We start from the raw sequence: 17,309 nt of genomic DNA, 5'->3' as shown, positions 1-17,309 counted from the left end.
TTACAGAAATGCTAGTTCTGCTTCCCACCCTCTTGCTTCTATGGTCACCAATAAATACACTTACAATTTGAAGCGGAGTATCTCAAAGATATTTAAAATGATGATGAATTATAATTAAAGCACTGGAACACATTGAAATATTCTCTAAGTACATTTTCCCTTGGGGGAGAGGGTCCTCAAAATATTTTTGAGGACCACATTCCCACTTAGTTCTTCTACAGGTCTGTGTCCATTTCACTACAGAAATCCACACACTGCCTTTACCATTTTTCCTTTTAAATATAAACTGCAAATGTATAGGAATATTATATTTGCATAGAGTGGACGTGAATAAACATCAGCTTTGAGCAACTGTGACATCTCCTTATAACAGCAATTATTATTCAGTATGATGATCTACGTCTTGCTCAGGCTTCCAGAATAACCAAGGCGGGGGGAGGGGGGGGAGAAAAAAAGAAGCCAATCTCACTCAAAACAAAGCAAGACTAATTGTGATAGGTAAAGATGTTTGACATCAGCAGAAAGGGTTTCCCTGGGATAATCAAAAATCTTCAGAAGAAAAAATCTGCAAAGCCATCTAAAGTTAACACGTATATAACATCAATGACCGTAGAGCTTGCCAATTGATTGTGTTATAGTCAAAACTGTGAAGACTTACAGTGGGGATTGCAGCTGAAGACATGTTTAAACCAACACACACAGTTTACCACACCACACGCACACATTTCTTAAAATTCCAAAATTCCTGTAAAATGCTTTTATTTAGGTAATTATTTACTAACTGTGTCATGAACAGACTGTACAGCTCTTACTGCCTGCACAATCAGATCCGCGCATGCTGCTAAAACTGCTTTTACCTAGTTTGAGTTGGACAAGAAGGAGGCAATTTAACAGATTTTTTAAAAGGAGGAGCGAGTAGAGGAAAAGTAGAATTAAATTACAGATGGTATCTTGAAAAGAATACATAACAAAAGGTAATTAAAAACAATCCTTGAAGATTTTACTATTATCAGTTATTTTTTTAACTTCAACCTGAAATTTTATATTGGCATTATTCTGAACTGTTATTCAAAGACAGCTCTAGCAATGTTAAATCTGTACATAGATCACTAAAACTTTCTACTAGAAAGTTTTGTAGTAACAAATGCTTGTTATTCTTCTCTTCCTCTAGCTTCATTTTTTTTCACTTGATTTTTTTTTTTTTTTTTTCATAAAATACAAGGTATCTCAGGTTGGGCTGAGGCTAATAGACCCTACTGCAATAATACAGCACTAGTACTGCTTGCTTATAAGATAAAAAACCAGTTCAAATAGTGCAAACTCAATGCAAGATTGCAGATCCAAAAATGTATTCTTGTTTCTGCATTATCACCAACAATAAGAGGCACTGTGCAACAAAAAAGTGGACTTGCTCATAGCAGTCTACAGAAAGTCCCCATTGCTTCGGTACAGCTTCTGCTTCATAACAGCACTTTAAATATGGTCAGTGGGCAAGGACTGCTTGAGATACCAACTGCCTACTACAGTTTTAAACCCTCCTCCCCTTTTTTTTTTAAAAAAAAACAACCAACAATTAGCAGAAGTATTCATTCACTTACTTGGCTTGCTTTAGACAAAGTCTTCGGCTGTGGAAATACTTCTGATTCCCTGTTTTGTTGTACAGTCTAAGTTAAAAAGAAAGCATAATTTATAAGTTAGCATCCACAGCTCTATTTCTAGTTGTGGTTCTCTGTTTATGTGGAAGCACAAAAATGCAAATTTCAACAGATTTTAAATGCAATTCGATCCATTTTTTAAAAGTGATATAATCAATCGGAAGTTGGAAAAAGAAGATTTATGTTTTATGCTTTCAGTATTACAGCAAACTTGTACACCTGTAACAAACACTTATGAAGAAAGACTATTACAGTTAAAAAAAAATCTAAACAATAAAACACCAAAACTGGGAACAAAATAAATGCTACAAAATGAAGAATTCAGTACCCTGCAATCAGTTTGGTAAATTGCCAGGAAGGTTAAACTCAGTATTTTTTGCTAGGCGTTTCATCTAATCACCTCCACAAAAATTAAATGCTGCTTTCTGCTAGAATTTGAGAAGTATTTTATGCCTTTACAAACAGCATTCAGATATGTCTTTAGTCAGATTTCAAGACTATAATATAATAAGTCAAGTATTTAAAAATATTAGAAAACACAATAAAAGGCATGTAGATAAGGTACTTTAGTAAATTCCTGTGGCATTCTTCAAAAGGGTTGTTAGAGCCATTTGGAATACCTCTTGGCAATACAGAACAGGAAAAAACCCTTTGCAACAGACAGTACTTGGCTTACTTGAACTGCAATGAAAAACACTCAGGGAACTGATAGTCCTTAACAACAAAATAAAAATTAGCTTTATGAAATGGTAACAAGCACAAGATCAAAACCCACAGAATACCTGAAGGGGAGAGATTATCTTGCTGCTCAAGGTTGATGGCTTACTGTGAGACTCTTTGAAGCTTTGTGGCGTTGCAAGTTGGCCAACCGAGGCAGAGATGTTTGGCGTTAAGGGAGTCTTAGCGAGAGACTGCTGTTGCATTTGGTCATGCTGTGGGGTCAACCTGAGCTTCTGGAGAAGATCAACGCTTGCATGGGATGTATTTGAGACAGTTCCTGTATTCGCTGCTGTCAAGGGTGCTATGAGCTGGCTTTGGCCAGCCATTAGATTTTGTGGAGCGTGGTTGACTTCAGACAGCGGCTGATTCACTAGTGGGGATATCTGCTTGGCCGCTTGCTGCATAACTTGCATTATACTGTTGCTTTGTTTCAGGCCAGGAAGGATCTGAGCAGGGGCAGCTTCCATTGTCGAGGCTGAATTATGAATAGGGCTTAAACGAACTGAATAGCTTGAAGCGTTTTGTACATCAGGCTGGGGGACTGAAGCTGGAGGTATGAGCATAGGTGTTAAACATTCCTGCTGATTCAAAGGATTGGCACTAGTTTTAATGCTTGGACTTTCTGATTTCCCTAGTGATTGTTGTATTACTGTTGACTGGTCAAAGGAAAAAGGCAAGAGCAAACTGTGCTGTTCTCTGACAGAGGTGTCAGTCTGCAACTTTTCCATTCTCTCTGAATTGGAATATGGAGCTGCAGGCTGTTCCTTTGGTACAGAGGTTCCAAACAGTTCCTCCAAAGTCAGATGCTTCTGCCTTGACTGAAATGGCTGGAAAGAAGGAAAAAGGAAATTTTCAGTTCAGAAACATACATACCACTGTACATCTCACACGGTCTACTACAATTTCAAGAAAACTATGAAAGACAATTAGGTCAAATGCATTTAAAATACAGTTTGGATATCAAGTGTGCCCTATTTACAGGGATTTTGAAATCAATTTCATTTACAAAGAACATCCTGTCTATGTAAGCTTTTTCTGTACAGTCTTCTACGGACAGACTGTGTGCTAGTAGTAAAGAAGGGGGATGCTACGATTTCTGTCATTAAGATGGCGTCTGTCATCACCCACCAGCCTTAGTTAGCTACATGAGGCACTTCAGGGGGGTGGAAAAATAGCAACACACATGTTGAACAAAATCCACATAGAATTTATAGAGTTGTAAATAATTTATATGGCCTAACAGATGGGAAAGGAACCTGAAGGTACACAGCTGATCTAGCAATACATGCCTAGACAGTTCTTCTCACGCTTTTCCTCAACAATGCAATAGATGTTACAATAGGTAAAAGAATCTGTATAAACCTAAACATGTGAATATATCTCTTTGCAAAGTGTGCCTATACGCACATGGTTACATCTACCCGTCCTTTAGTCTCTCTCAAAAATATGTATCTAGTCTACAGCACTAGAAGAATCTGATTTTAAGAATATAATTTTCTTAATATTTTGCTGAAAACGTTTGAAAATGTGTTTGACTAAAGAGAAATGAAACAGCTATTAAAATGCTTAATCTCGACATTTGCCTGTTTGGTTTTCGCCCCCCCAGGTTGCACAGGACCAGAAGTTATGTAAAACAGCTGGACTAAAATCCAACATTCTGTTCAGAAGACTGAATGGCCTGCAGCACAATTCCAGTGTATTCCGATGGTATGTCCAAACAAAGATGCTATTTTACAGCGACAACTACTGTACCATGACATTGCTACGCTCGCTCCAATTTAATAGCACAGATAACGCAGTACAGGCGGCACACAAGTAACCTAACCAACCACCCTGAGCTTGAAATCATACTGACTTCTGCCCAGGTCACTGATCTCTGCCACCATTGTTGCTACTCATTTTTAGCTATCTTAGGCACACTTTCATTTCGCAGCTGAGACATTCTATAGTTTATAAACCTTATTAACTATGTTAGGAATTCTTCCTAGAAAGTTGTTCTTAGTTTTCTCCACTGATCTTACTGTTCTGGAGACCTGTAAAGATTCTGTTAAGAGAAAAATCACTATTCCATCTCATATCAAACTCAGCTTTTCACTTCAGTATGAAAAATTGACTAGCTTTCCTTTAATTAATACATTACAATATTCAAGTAATAAACAGCAATCTCTACCATGCCTGGATCCAAGTCAGACTAGCCCCTTACGGGGTCAGAGCCTCAAACACAAATTTAATTTACAGCCTGAAGTATAAAACATCTTTTGCCTGTCCCATCTCTGACTGAGGTATATTTTGAGCATGTTGTCAAAAAGACCCTTATCAGCAGGGGCTGCACAAAGGCAACATGATCACTTTACTTGATAGGAACAGAGTGCTGCTCAGAGGGTTTCTCCAGAAATCATTTCAGATATATTGAAACATGAATTGTCAGTCAGAGCTGGCACTATAAGGTTTAATTTCAGTGTTTTGGTTCAGTTTTTCCCATCATTGGCACAAAAGTATTTCATGCTGCAACTGAATCTCATTTTGAACTGCCAAGATAAAAAACTTGAACTTCAGAGTATCACAAAGACATTTATTTTTATTCCCAAATCTGTGATATCTTTAGCATGCAATGGAGTTAGTCGATCAACATACAAGTGTGACATTTTGGAGGAGGGTTTAGGAATTTTACCATACTTATATGTACACTATTTTTTAATTTAATTGGTCACCTGATTCAATCAGATTAAAAAATGCATTTTTGAAATGGAATTTTTCCAGTAGTCTTCCGGTTGTCCATGTTATTGAAAATGTGATTAAGAACAAGCACATTTGTGATACATTTGAACCCAGTTAACTAGCTTTACAGAATTATTATCACTTCCATTACCCAATTAATTTTTTCCAATATTTTTGCAGCTATTATTTTAAATAGCTAAACAGAACTTAAAATATGCCATTTCACCTGTTCTATAAATTGACTGTTTCCCTTTAATTTCTTCAGAATAATTTGTTAGAATCTTGTCTTTCCAATTTTTCCTTTACCACTAATTTGATTTCTGTTCTGCAATTCCACGTGCTGTCAGGCGAGGCACTCGAGCTGACTGTGTACAGCCCACAGTGATGACCCAAAGAAAATATCTTCTCTTAAAACAAAGCCTCAGGCAACGCTGCTGCCAGGTCTCAAGACCAGGCATGCAAAGAGCAGAGCTGGCTGCCAGGGCTCAGTCTATCACCTGCACTGACCCACGAGCAGAGGTGCTGCTGAGGGGGTAGAGTGGTTGTGACAGCCAAGAATCCCAGCAAACTCCCACCCCTCATTTCAATTAACTGTTACTACCCCATCCCCTCAAAGAGATTCCTGCTGCCCATACCGTAGCCCTAACCTGTACTGGAAATTATCTACTAATACCACAACAAAGCAAGTCCTTGTACACAAAGCACTAAGCGCGAGGCTGTAGCCTTTTCACAGGGCACTGCGTTTTTCAGACACGGTGGTTTATTGCACGGGAGACAGAGCAGGGAACTCCGGCAAGGAGGGAGGCAGACCTGCAGCCTGCCTTGGTGGGGATTTTCGAGGAGAACACAACTGCCCTCCCTTTGCGTGCCCAGCGGGTGGCACTGCAGGCAGGGCAAAGGGACTCGGGGGTTACAGGGAATTTAGCTATTGCAGAATTTATTCATTTTTAAAATTTAATTCTAAAAGGTCTTGTATGAAGGTACAGCTTCCTTGTGCAGAAACGCTTACTAGAAAATGGAGCCAAATACTGAACTATTGCTGCCTACTCCAGCCACTCCAGTGATGATACTAATTATTTTTTAACAAGTTTCCCCTGGTTCAAAGACAACGTATACAGGAAGCAGAAGTTATTTTCACCAGCATTTTTACTGAGGTTTAAACTTTAATTACAGGAGTAACACCAAGCTGTAGAATTTGTACATATTTGGATACATGCTGATTCATCCTGGTTTATCTCTTACCTGAAACAGATCTCAACACTAGTATTACCACAATTTGAGAAACATCCCACCCCAACACTGAACATTTTTTACACTATTTCCCTTCCTGCAGAGGAAGGAATATATAGGAAAAAAAAAAAACCCATCCCCAAACAACACTCTTCCCCTACCCCCAACAAAACAAAAAAACCCTCAAGCAAATCAACACAAACCACATACACTTTTTCACAATCTAAGTATGAAGGAATCAGCCAAGCTGACTGATATTATTACCAAACAAGCATACAAGGAGAGGTTCAATGCAAGCTACAGGAGCGTGAGAGAAGATAGGTAAATGCATTTTCAGTTATGCCAAAGAGAACTTGGTGCTGCCGTGACTGAAGCGCTTTCCATGGCTTGTCTAGCAACTCATTGTTGTGGATTTAAGTTACCAAGACTGCAGCTATTCTTTGAAGGCAGCACAGATAAACCTTAAGTAAATGTCTTAAACATAAGAAAACAGGACTTGTGTTCATGTGTGAAAGACTGCAACACAGTATACAGCTAACTGATGCCATATTCAGTCCAATAATGTGGCAGAGAATTTTTTCTTCCTTTCTGGCTCTGGAAGTCAATCCTGCACATTACCACGGAGCAACTTCTTTCAGAATTCAAGTTAGCTCATTTAAATATACTTGGATATTCACAGTAGTGTGGACATAGCCTCATATTTTTAAATGCCAAGTCAAAAGACAGAATTTACGATCCTAACAGTCTTCAAACCCATTAGTTTATTCAAAGTGGTAATACATTCAGCAGACAACACTGCAGGCATTCTAAGAAAAAAAAAATATTTTGGTACCAAAACAAAGTACTAAATGGAAAAAAAATAAATAGCACCTTATTTAGGTTTGGATGAAACATACCTGCTCTTGCACTTGTAATGAAGTTTTTTGTTCTGAAGGCTCTGTGCTTTCTGGCTTTGGAGGATTTGCATTTTGTTGCATTCCAGAACTTGATACAATACTTAAGTCACTGATCTGGTTCTGAAAAAAAAAGGATAATAAAATTAACACAAATACACAAGTTTTAAGCCTACATTTATCCACTACTACAATCCTGTTTACACAGCATTTTGACTGAAATACCAACAATGTATACAGTACTGATTTTTCTAAGACACTGTGGAATTCACAGATTTTAGGAAATAAAAATCATACCAAGACATCCACCATTTGGTGTGTACTCATGAAGCTTTTACTATTTAAAAAAGAAAAAAGACAACAACTGCCTTCATACTTTTTTCACTGAGAACGAAAATAAAATAAAAACTTTAAAAAAAGGCAGGCTTTTCACATCCTTTATCTGCGTTAGCTGCTAGTGAGGAAGTTTGGTATACTTCATTAAATCAAGAACCCCAACTAGAAACAACTTAGGAAAAAAAATCCTGTCAGAAATCATTCTAAGTGACTGACGAGAGACCGTGTCACTGACTTATTTCCACCAGATTTAATTAACCATGTACATGTATTTTCAAAAGGTGTTTACTTGGTTTTCTGCAAATGAGGCAGAAAACGGACAAGAGAGCTGCATTATAACGGACGATGTTTACAGATCGAGTTGACTTTCATTTTTAATAAATATAAACGAAAATAGAAATTGTATTACAGTTTAAATCACCAGTGAAAAAAATCAAACTGTAGAATCATCTAGCTTCCAGTAGGTAAACCACACCTTAAGCATGATACAGCTGCACATTGGCACAACACATGACGATCACTCTGGTCACTTGTCCACAGCAGCAAAATATGGGTTAAACTTTTTAGCAACAAGTTAAAAAACAACCTGAGCTTTATTGTTCTTTTGTTTTCAATTTCAAATTGAAAGCAGCAAATATAAAATCAAGACTATATATTGTGATTTAGGGACAGAGGCAAGAGCAATTTCCTCTGTCTTTCCAACTTCTAACCACTAACTTGAAGGTCAAAACTCTTTGTGCCTGAAATGCTGGATGCTTTGTGGTTACAAAAATCAGACAAAGCACAGTTTTCACTAGAGAATGAGCAGCAGTATGTTTCTATGCTTATACTGAAACACATACACAAAACACCACACTATAAAAAGCATCCATTCACTTAATAGTAATAAAAAAAACACAACTCAGAATTCATTCATTTTCACATATGGACTTGATGCAGTGAGTACTTGAAGGATTAAGCTGATCTGGAATCCTAGATTAAATCACTCAGACCTTCATAAATCTCTTTTTCACTCTCTGCCCCCTTCTCATGCTGACACTCTGCCAATCTCATGTGGGCTGCACACAAGGATTACTCTATGATCCATCTGGAATGTACCAGGCAGATAAGTACTTTCTGCTCCGAAATACAAATTCATCCATAATTACCAAGTACCATAAAATAATATATATATATAAAAAAATATAAGATGGGAAACATCTCTCAAGAAGCCATCTTCAAAACAAGTTGGCTACCTAATTATGTTAACATTGACATACCTTGGCTACAAGGAGTTCCAGAATTAACAGGGGTTCGTTGCTAAAGCTGAGGTGATCAACAGAACATGCTCCAAAGAAGTTTGCTTGAAATGTGACCGATATTGCTCAATTCTGTTTATCTGGCACCTTCTACACAACTACAATCATAGTAGGCTATGGGATTATGTTCAATAGATTCAGTTCACATACACACACAAAATGGAAATTAAATAATTATTCTAGTTTCACTAGTGTTCTAAAAGCAACAAGAAAAACAAACACAAACACAATAACAAATCAAGACCATGACAAAAAAAATCCAATGATATAGTAGCTCTACTGTAGTCCGTGCTCTGTGTATTTCCCTATTGTGCTACAGGCACCACAGACATCAACTGTCCACCACAAAATCCACATACCATTGCCTGTTTATCAGTATTTTGCTTGTCTACAGAGCTTCATCCATGATGCTTAGGAACTTTCTTTCTAGCAAAAGCTTTTCAGTACTTTCACATGAAAAAGACCTGAAAATTAGGAGAGGAGAAGCTGGAATATCCTTTTTGAATCATTTTTGAGAGCCACCTGTTGGAAACGTGTATTATCCAATACCGTAAGGACAATGAGGGAGAAAGGCTTCATCACACCCTAAGAGAGCACTACGAAAACAGTGAGCTCCTGTCGGTGTGTGTGTTTTTGTTTTGTTTTCCCCTCCTTCTCAAAAAGCCTTCAATTTCTTCAGATCTGTCTCAATTGATAAAACATTGAAAGATGAGTCATTCAGGTTTTGATGCTTCCTTCTGTGCCCTGACAAAAGCTGCTACTTCCACAATGCTGGTCTTCATCAAAGACACCTTCTCCCAAAACAGCACTGATGCTCAGAGAGGCAGAAGCTTTTTTATTTTCCAATCTGTATTTAAAGAATTCAAAACCCACATTACTGATTTTCAGAAACTAGTACCTAGCCTGGGTCAAATATATTGTATGGTTTGTCACATTCACCTGCTCTCAATCAGTGTCAGAAAGTGACAAGTTAAGTGCCTCATACAAGGCTTAATCTACGTGTTCATTCTTTTTTCCTCATCCCACATTGTACTGGAACAATCTAGAATCCTACAACGACTCAAATGCCAAGTACTCAAAGGAACTCTGCTGTGACCTACTGCACAAACAACTTCTGGAAGGAATCAAGCACTCTACTGACGCGATAACTCTTCTCCCATCAGTACAGCTCTGCAACATTGTACTCGTGCGTTATTTTACTATTGCACATTCTTGTATTATTATACTTGGGGAGAGGCCTGTTCAGAATCTTTGTTTCCTTTTTTGGATCTCCCACATATTACCCTTATATTCATCCTGCATGTATAAGTTTGCTCCTCAGGACTATATAAAGTAATTCTTTCCTAAGAGAACTAATTTTCTCCTTCATTATGTAAACTTGTGATTTTAGCACTGGCAAAAGACTCTCTCTTCTGAAGTAATTTATTAAAAGGATAGATGCACAGTAGATAGGACAGAAGTAATAAACCAGGGAACAGAAGGATAGGGGAACAGTCTTGTTATACTTAGTCTACAGCTATTGAAAATAGGCTTCCTAGAGTCTACAAATACACGGAACAACTAAATCTCTACCACAAGACTTCCTTTGAGACTAAGAGACAGATGCTGTTTGGTACAACTTTTATTTGCTATTTTCAGAGACAAAAATTTCTTATAGCAGTAGTTGTTGTAAAATGGGTCTGTCAAGCTACATTTCAAGTTGGATCACACAATCAGTATTTAACCTATCTTGCCTGAAATCAGAGACTGTTTCCCAGCAGGGCGTATTGGAAGGAGGGAACAAGACATCAGTCCAAAAACAAGGCTACGAAACAATGGCAGAGAATGCCTGCTCTTTAAACAAAACACAACTGATGTTTCCAGATAGGCTTTCTTAAAAATGAAAAACAATGAAAAAGTAGGCAAGGAGTTGCCCACTAAGGCAATAATTACAGAAATAAAACTTACGAATTCATGCAACGTGCAAATCTCACACTGTTTTAAAACATGAGTTTTTCCCCACATTACCCCTTCTCTCTAAGTCATTATACATCTGCGCTTGTATCACAGACACAGGATAGTTCACAAAGTTTCTGGGCTTCTGTCATATTATTCAACATGTCAAACCCTTTTATTGTGCAGCTCAATGGGTGCTCTTGATTATGGCATGAATCATAGCAGACCTCCTCCAGTGACTTTCAGTACAGAGGAAAAAAACTGAAAAACCAAAGTGTCAGCCACTAGGAATATTTACAATAATGGAACTTCAGTATCACAAAACCAGACATGTTCAGTGTTACATATGTACCTATTTGTTCACGTTTCCTTTGACAATGATCTCACAAAACAAGACGGTAGATGAGTACTGAGATTAAGCAGCCCATGCACCTATTTTAGAAAAATATTTTGTTGTGTCTGCATCTTCAGGTATCCGTTTTTAAAATTGTATTTTTTCCCCCAGAAGGTAGCAATTCAAACATAAGAATATACAGGCCCATTAAATTACGGATTAAGTGCACTACTTCGCAGTCTTCGGTTAGAGTGTATCGCACAGGACAATTTACCATATTCTCCATCATTTCTCTCAGAAATCACAGGGCATGCTATTTCAATAGACTCCATATGATGTCCTAAGCTCCTTACTCAGAACTACAAGTGCTGGTTTTATTTGTTCATAAGGTCTGGAAAAAAACAAGAGGAGAGAAGAAGGAAAAACACAAACCAAAACATTTCCTTACTCTTTCATATTCATCCTTGGCTTTACTAAGCATTTCCAGGATGTCAATGGGCCTGTTTTCATTGCAGCCATTGGTTCTGCTGGGACTTTTTCTGTCCTGGGCAACTTGCTGCGATCTCTGAGTTTCTTGTTCTACCACTCTGTAACAGGAAAAGAGAAACAGGTTTTTAAAATTTTATCTAGAGCTAACATCTTGCAAAAAGCAGTAAAGAAAAGCATACTCCCAGTGTATTAGCACAATTCGTTCTGCCTGAATAAAAACCTAACACAGTTGACCAAAGTTACACAAGTTTTCGTTTGCTACAAGGTTTATACAAGTCAAACTGTCAAACGCTCCGTACGATTTGTCTCCAATCCAGACAGCACTGGTTTGTCTCTCACAAAGTTTGCCTACAATAAACACCACTTCTGTAAAGCTGTCATATTTAGACGTTCTTACAATAAAATACGTGGACATTCAAGTATGCGTTATACAAAGAGCACATGTATTATACCATAGACAGTAAATTACATTTTTTACTCTTTACTTCCTAACGTGCATTTTTTCCATATTTAGCCAAATCAAGTCGTGTTATTCAACAACATCAATTACAAAACATTTCTAATTTAGGATGAGGCCTACCATGATACAACAAAACAAAGACAGTGGAAAATAAGAGCTGGCTCACACCAGATGTCTCTGGAGTCAGTCTGCAAGGAGGCTGAGAGCAAGTTACTCCTTACTCTCCCACTTAAGGCTCTGCAAAGAGGCGCAAACCATTTTCTTCTCTAGCTGCCCTGTAGTCATTCCCATAACCTGCAGGTCTACAACACTTCTTTCCCTCTGGCCTTTAGTGCCTACGGTTCATTCACCACTTCTACTCCACCTCTACTTGCCTCAAGATTCAAAAAAAACTTCAATTTAAAAGACACTCATGATATGCAAGACGACGATGAGTATCTGGTACATTTCATTAATAAAAGTAAGGGCAGCATATACTTCTACTCCTAATCCATATGCAGTTCGCAAGATATACATGGCTGTGCAACGCGCTAAAGCTTATCCTCTTGAAATAAACACACACCAGCCTGTAATCCCTTCTTTTTTAAGCCTGCATTAATCAAATATGTTAAGAAAAAACAAGCACTGTAAACAGGGCAGAGCTCTGGAGCTGGCATGTCTCTTGAGAACTCTCATGCTGTGGAACTGCTGGCTGATGGAGAAGCCAAGAGGTGCCATAATAACAATCCCAGAAAGCGTCAATCATTCCAGCCTCCAGTTTCTTTTGGTCAGTTAGGATGCAGGAGTAACTCTAAATTTTATAGACTGTAGAGTAATTTGACATTTATATGCACCTCTACGTCGCTATTTCTGAGGAAAAAAAAAATAGTTCAGGTCTTGGAAGTTTCTTCCCAGTTTTCTAGCAACTAAGCCTCTTCACTAGAGTTTAGCTGCATTTATTTGAAGAAGGGTTAGATTTGGCTTTTAACAATGTTGCTTTCAAAAGTACTTTGAAATTTTTAGTCATACAGGCTGCTTATTTAACCACCTTCTCATTATTAGTACAGCCTTCTCTGTAAGCAAGCATTCACCTGCAAACGTAACTCGGAACAGGGAGGCCAATCTACACTCTGTCTGACAATTTCTAAGAACCACAGCATGTGCTCGTTTGGATGAAGAAGCTCAATACTGTGCAAATGTTTCTATGGTGATGTGCTGAGAGAACATTTTCTTCTAGCACCCCACATGGTCATACAGTTCCAACTTAGGACTTGTCTAAACTCAACTCTGAAACTAGTGATGAGAAAGGGCAAGGTAGAAGAACCAGAATACTATGCCGAGACTTTAAGTGCCAGCATAATTGTGTTAGAAAAAAAAAAATAAATACTTCAGTTAAAGGGAAAATTCTGGACACCTGAAGTCATGCCATGTGCTGCCTGATAGGCAGAAGCAAAGGCTTCCGTCTTGAGACCCTCCTTCTGCTCTTGACTAGGTGGTCCAGAAGGTTTCAACAAAACATCTTCCTATTAAAATAGTACTAATTGGTCTCATACCAAAACATCTTCAAAGAGTACATCCATTTCACAGAAATGTTTCACAAAGATTTCTGAAAAACATTTCACATTTTCCTGCTATCCATTATGAAGTGTTGCTACCTTTTTAAAGTTTACTTTTTTTTTAAAGAATAAAAAGTTATCATCTTCTCATGCAGATAACTGTCTAATAGCTCTTCTTCCATCTTCTGTCTCGTGCAGGTTACACTCAAATAGTGGTGCTAGGGTAAAGTTTAAACAATGTACTCCCAAAACTGAGATACTCTCACACTTCCAGCTTGCTGTCTTATGTCAGAAGCCAGTTTGGGTTTGACTGTTGAAACAGGGTAAAACAAGCCTATAAACTAACCTAAAAATAAAAAATCCTGCAAATTTACATGTCAGAATGCAATAGTTTCACAAAGATCTGAAAAACCCTAGTTGCTGTCCTACTGCTTTTCATTTCAGAAAATTCTAGAATTCTTTTTAAAAAAGTTCCGTAAATTGAATCTCTTTGCTGGGGGAAAAAAGTCAACTCATGCAAATCCGTACACTGAGCATGCTCTGTATGCAATCCAGGATTAAATCTTTTTTAAGTAAGGCCTGCTGTTTCTTTCCATTATATCAGATAGTGGAAGAGGTACACATTCCTTTGGGGACACAGTAGCTGCTGTGACAAGTTTATTAAGGAATATCTGCGGCTGTAGCATTGAAAATATACCTGGCACTACCTCACAGAAGGAGGCGGCAGGGAGAGACAGAGAGAAAGTGAGAAGTGAGGTCTGTGATCACAAAGCCTACGAACACTAATTTACTTTTCTTTTGAAAGATAAGCCACCAAAGCAAAAACGGACGGCCTGCAATCTTGTTAACTCAGTCTGGCTCAGTGAGGTCAAGTCAAAGAGTAGGAAAGAGAATGCAAATCTCCTCGAAACCTTTTATGGTTATGCTTTTGAAGCTCTGAGGTACTATAAAGGCAGTACTCTCTCCTATCAGTGATTAAAAAAAAGCACCTAAACAAAAGGGTGCCAATCCAAATTTCCACCCAAGACAAAGACAAAAAAACTGTGGAACAAAACTATTACTCTTGGAAGACAAGATAAATATTTATTCCAAAGCGTACTCAACTAAGCCTGATGGAGCCTGCTACCATGCACTGAAATACAGCTTTCCTTCTCCAAGATCTGTTTAATTTTTTTTTAAATTAAAGCATATATTTTAAGTTTTCCTATATACATCTTTAATCCCAAGATGAAATAAGTCCTGCAGTTTCAGCCTCCTTCTTACAGAGAAGCACACAGAAGCATCAGCATTTTTACTTCTCTTCTGACTGCTTTCTACTCATTTTGAGTGAGAGAAAGTTTGATGTTTGTGGAAACAGATAGCCAGCAAAATAGTCTAAATCCACTTTTCATTAAGTTTGTAATAACAGCCTCAGACGTGCAGCTTTTCCATCATCCTACAGTAATGGGCAACTAGAATGCCTTCATTTCATTTTCTCTAATATGCATCTTTAGATACTCAGAAGCTGTAAGGCCTGTAGTACCAAGTGAAGTGTGATTTCATTCTACAGTACTTTTTCAACAAATACAAGTAAACGCATTTACACTAAATACCTTTCTCAGTATAGAAATGGCTTCTGTCAATACTTTTGTCACCCCCAAACCAATACACAATTTTAAAGGAAAGAAGAACTAGAAGTATTCAGATATTCCATAATCTAACAATGAAGAAACACCTTATGAAAAAAAAAGCACTCAGAGAATGAAAGACTTATTACCAGCAGCACTTAGGCTAGCAAAGATCACTTAGGCCTTTATTGACCAAGTTAATGGCAGCAAAGATGAAAAAATCATACTGAAGTAAGGTCCTAGCTCGCTCAGCAAAATTTAACTGTCTGTATTCTGTCAATATCAAATCAATAAATCTTTCCACATACACATTTGATTTCTCTAGATTCACTTGCATAAGTTTGAAGTGATAAAGCTCAATACATGTTCCCCAACGTCTGCTTGATGCATTAACTCTAATTTCAGTTTCAAAGATACCTTTAATCCACAATTATTCCAACACCTACATTAAAAAATTCGAACATTTAAAAAATACGTTTCAGCTTTTCGACCTTCCAAAATAATTTGTAATCTCAGAAACTTTCTAAGGTGCATAAACAGGGGTGAAGCAATAATGTCAACTTTGGTACTTCTGCCTCTGTGTGTTAGTAAAGCTGCACTACAGGAATCAGGGACCCAAGAAAAGGCTGGCTACTAGCTTACAAAGATGACAATAAAGCTTAGATTATTCCCAGACTGACTTTAAATGAACCTGCACGGTTACAGTTATTCCCACAATATTACAGAATTCAGCAAAAAGGGTAGATGCGCTTTATGGACTGCTGAGCCACAGCTAGACTCGTCTATCACCTGATTATACTGAAGATCCCTGATGTATCTGTATCCATGATTTGTGCTGTAGTCACTAGATTAGTTTAATATCAAACGAACTCAAGTTTTGCTACATGACACTTAGATCTGCAGTGCAGCTGTGCGTGACAACAAGAACACGGTAGAGTCTGAAGGGTTCAGCTCTCTCTCCCACTTCAAACATTAATCACGGTTTTAAGTTAAAAGGTGCATTAAAAGAACAAAGCCATGCCTTTCTGATGCTCTGTTTATAAAGACAGGTAATAGATATTTTGTAATTTGTTTTGGTAACAATTTCTGAGAGTCAATTTCACACAATTGTTTTCCATTAACCCTTATAATTACTCCTTATATTTGGACTAGTAAAATAATAGCAAAAAGTCCAACATGGCTGGGAAGGAAAACAATATATAAAAAAACAGGAAATGGGAACTGCATAGGTTATCAGGATAAGAGAAAAGAACAGTAAGAATTTAGAACGAGATCTTGACATCGAAGTCTGCCATTTGTGTTGTCTTATGTTGCTTATGCAGGGAAAAGCCAAAACAACCCAAAGCAAAAAACCCAAATCAAGAAATTCGAATTCAGCTTAAAATGTCTACACTATGACTAGTTTCCATATAATTCAATTTTGCCAATCTTCAAGATGTCCTGACTTGCAAGACAAAACACTCTGATTAAGGCATGCAATAGAAAAGTAAGTTCAGGAAAGCAGAGTGTGATAGTGAAGAGCAAAGCAGAGAACATGAGATGAGAAGATATCCTGTGCAGAACACCTGAATTTTGCAATTTTGCTAGTGCAACCGCCCCGTCACGCAATTCAAGCTCCTTCCTTTCATAAGGACATTGAAGATTTGCTCAAGTTAAATCTCATTCTTTTCTATTAGTAAAAAAGTCTTGGCTTAACTTGCAAGGCACCTCACCTGAAGGAACAGAGAGGTGCAGGCACACTCTCCAATCACAACGTGTTTTAAAGACTTTATGCCACATTGCCAACTCAACCAGTTGCAGCCTTCTTTGACCTCTGTTGTTCACTCAAACTTCTGCACTCTAGTCTGAAGCCCTCCTTCACCGTGGCAGCTCAACCATCTACAGCACAGATACACTAACTGCACTGCTACAGTGACAGCAGCTTAAAAATAACAAAACCATGTTATTGCAACCACAGTCTTTTAAGGTTTCTTTAAATTGAGATCACTTCAGAAATTCTCCTGCTGCCATGACATCTCTAGGAGCCCTGGGAACTACAAAATAAGAGCAAGTGACATGTTGGCTTTGTAAACCAACTTCATCTCCAAAGGAGGGTGGGG

At 37.8% G+C, this 17,309-nt stretch overlaps 1 protein-coding gene across 2 annotated transcripts in view; it reads right to left on the bottom strand.

Moving 5' to 3' along the window:
• DCP1A (decapping mRNA 1A) overlaps positions 1–17,309 on the bottom strand; it is a 36,627-nt gene that overhangs the window by 5,560 nt on the left and 13,758 nt on the right. Inside the window, exons 5-8 of one of the 2 annotated variants that reach the window (XM_086619019.1) lie at positions 11,568–11,706; positions 7,220–7,339; positions 2,438–3,202; positions 1,599–1,664 (exon numbers count right to left, since the gene is read on the bottom strand). In XM_086619019.1, the coding sequence (XP_086475145.1) occupies positions 1,599–1,664; positions 2,438–3,202; positions 7,220–7,339; positions 11,568–11,706 (1,090 nt within the window). The remainder of the gene's footprint in view (positions 1–1,598; positions 1,665–2,437; positions 3,203–7,219; positions 7,340–11,567; positions 11,707–17,309) is intronic. The other variant, XM_086619021.1, reaches the window with a different exon arrangement.

Source organism: Tauraco erythrolophus, chromosome 12 (assembly GCF_009769465.1).
Source record: "Tauraco erythrolophus isolate bTauEry1 chromosome 12, bTauEry1.pri, whole genome shotgun sequence".
Lineage (NCBI taxonomy): Eukaryota > Metazoa > Chordata > Aves > Musophagiformes > Musophagidae > Tauraco > Tauraco erythrolophus.
Note: the sequence above shows the minus strand (reverse complement) of the source record. Positions and strands in the feature narration are given on the sequence as shown.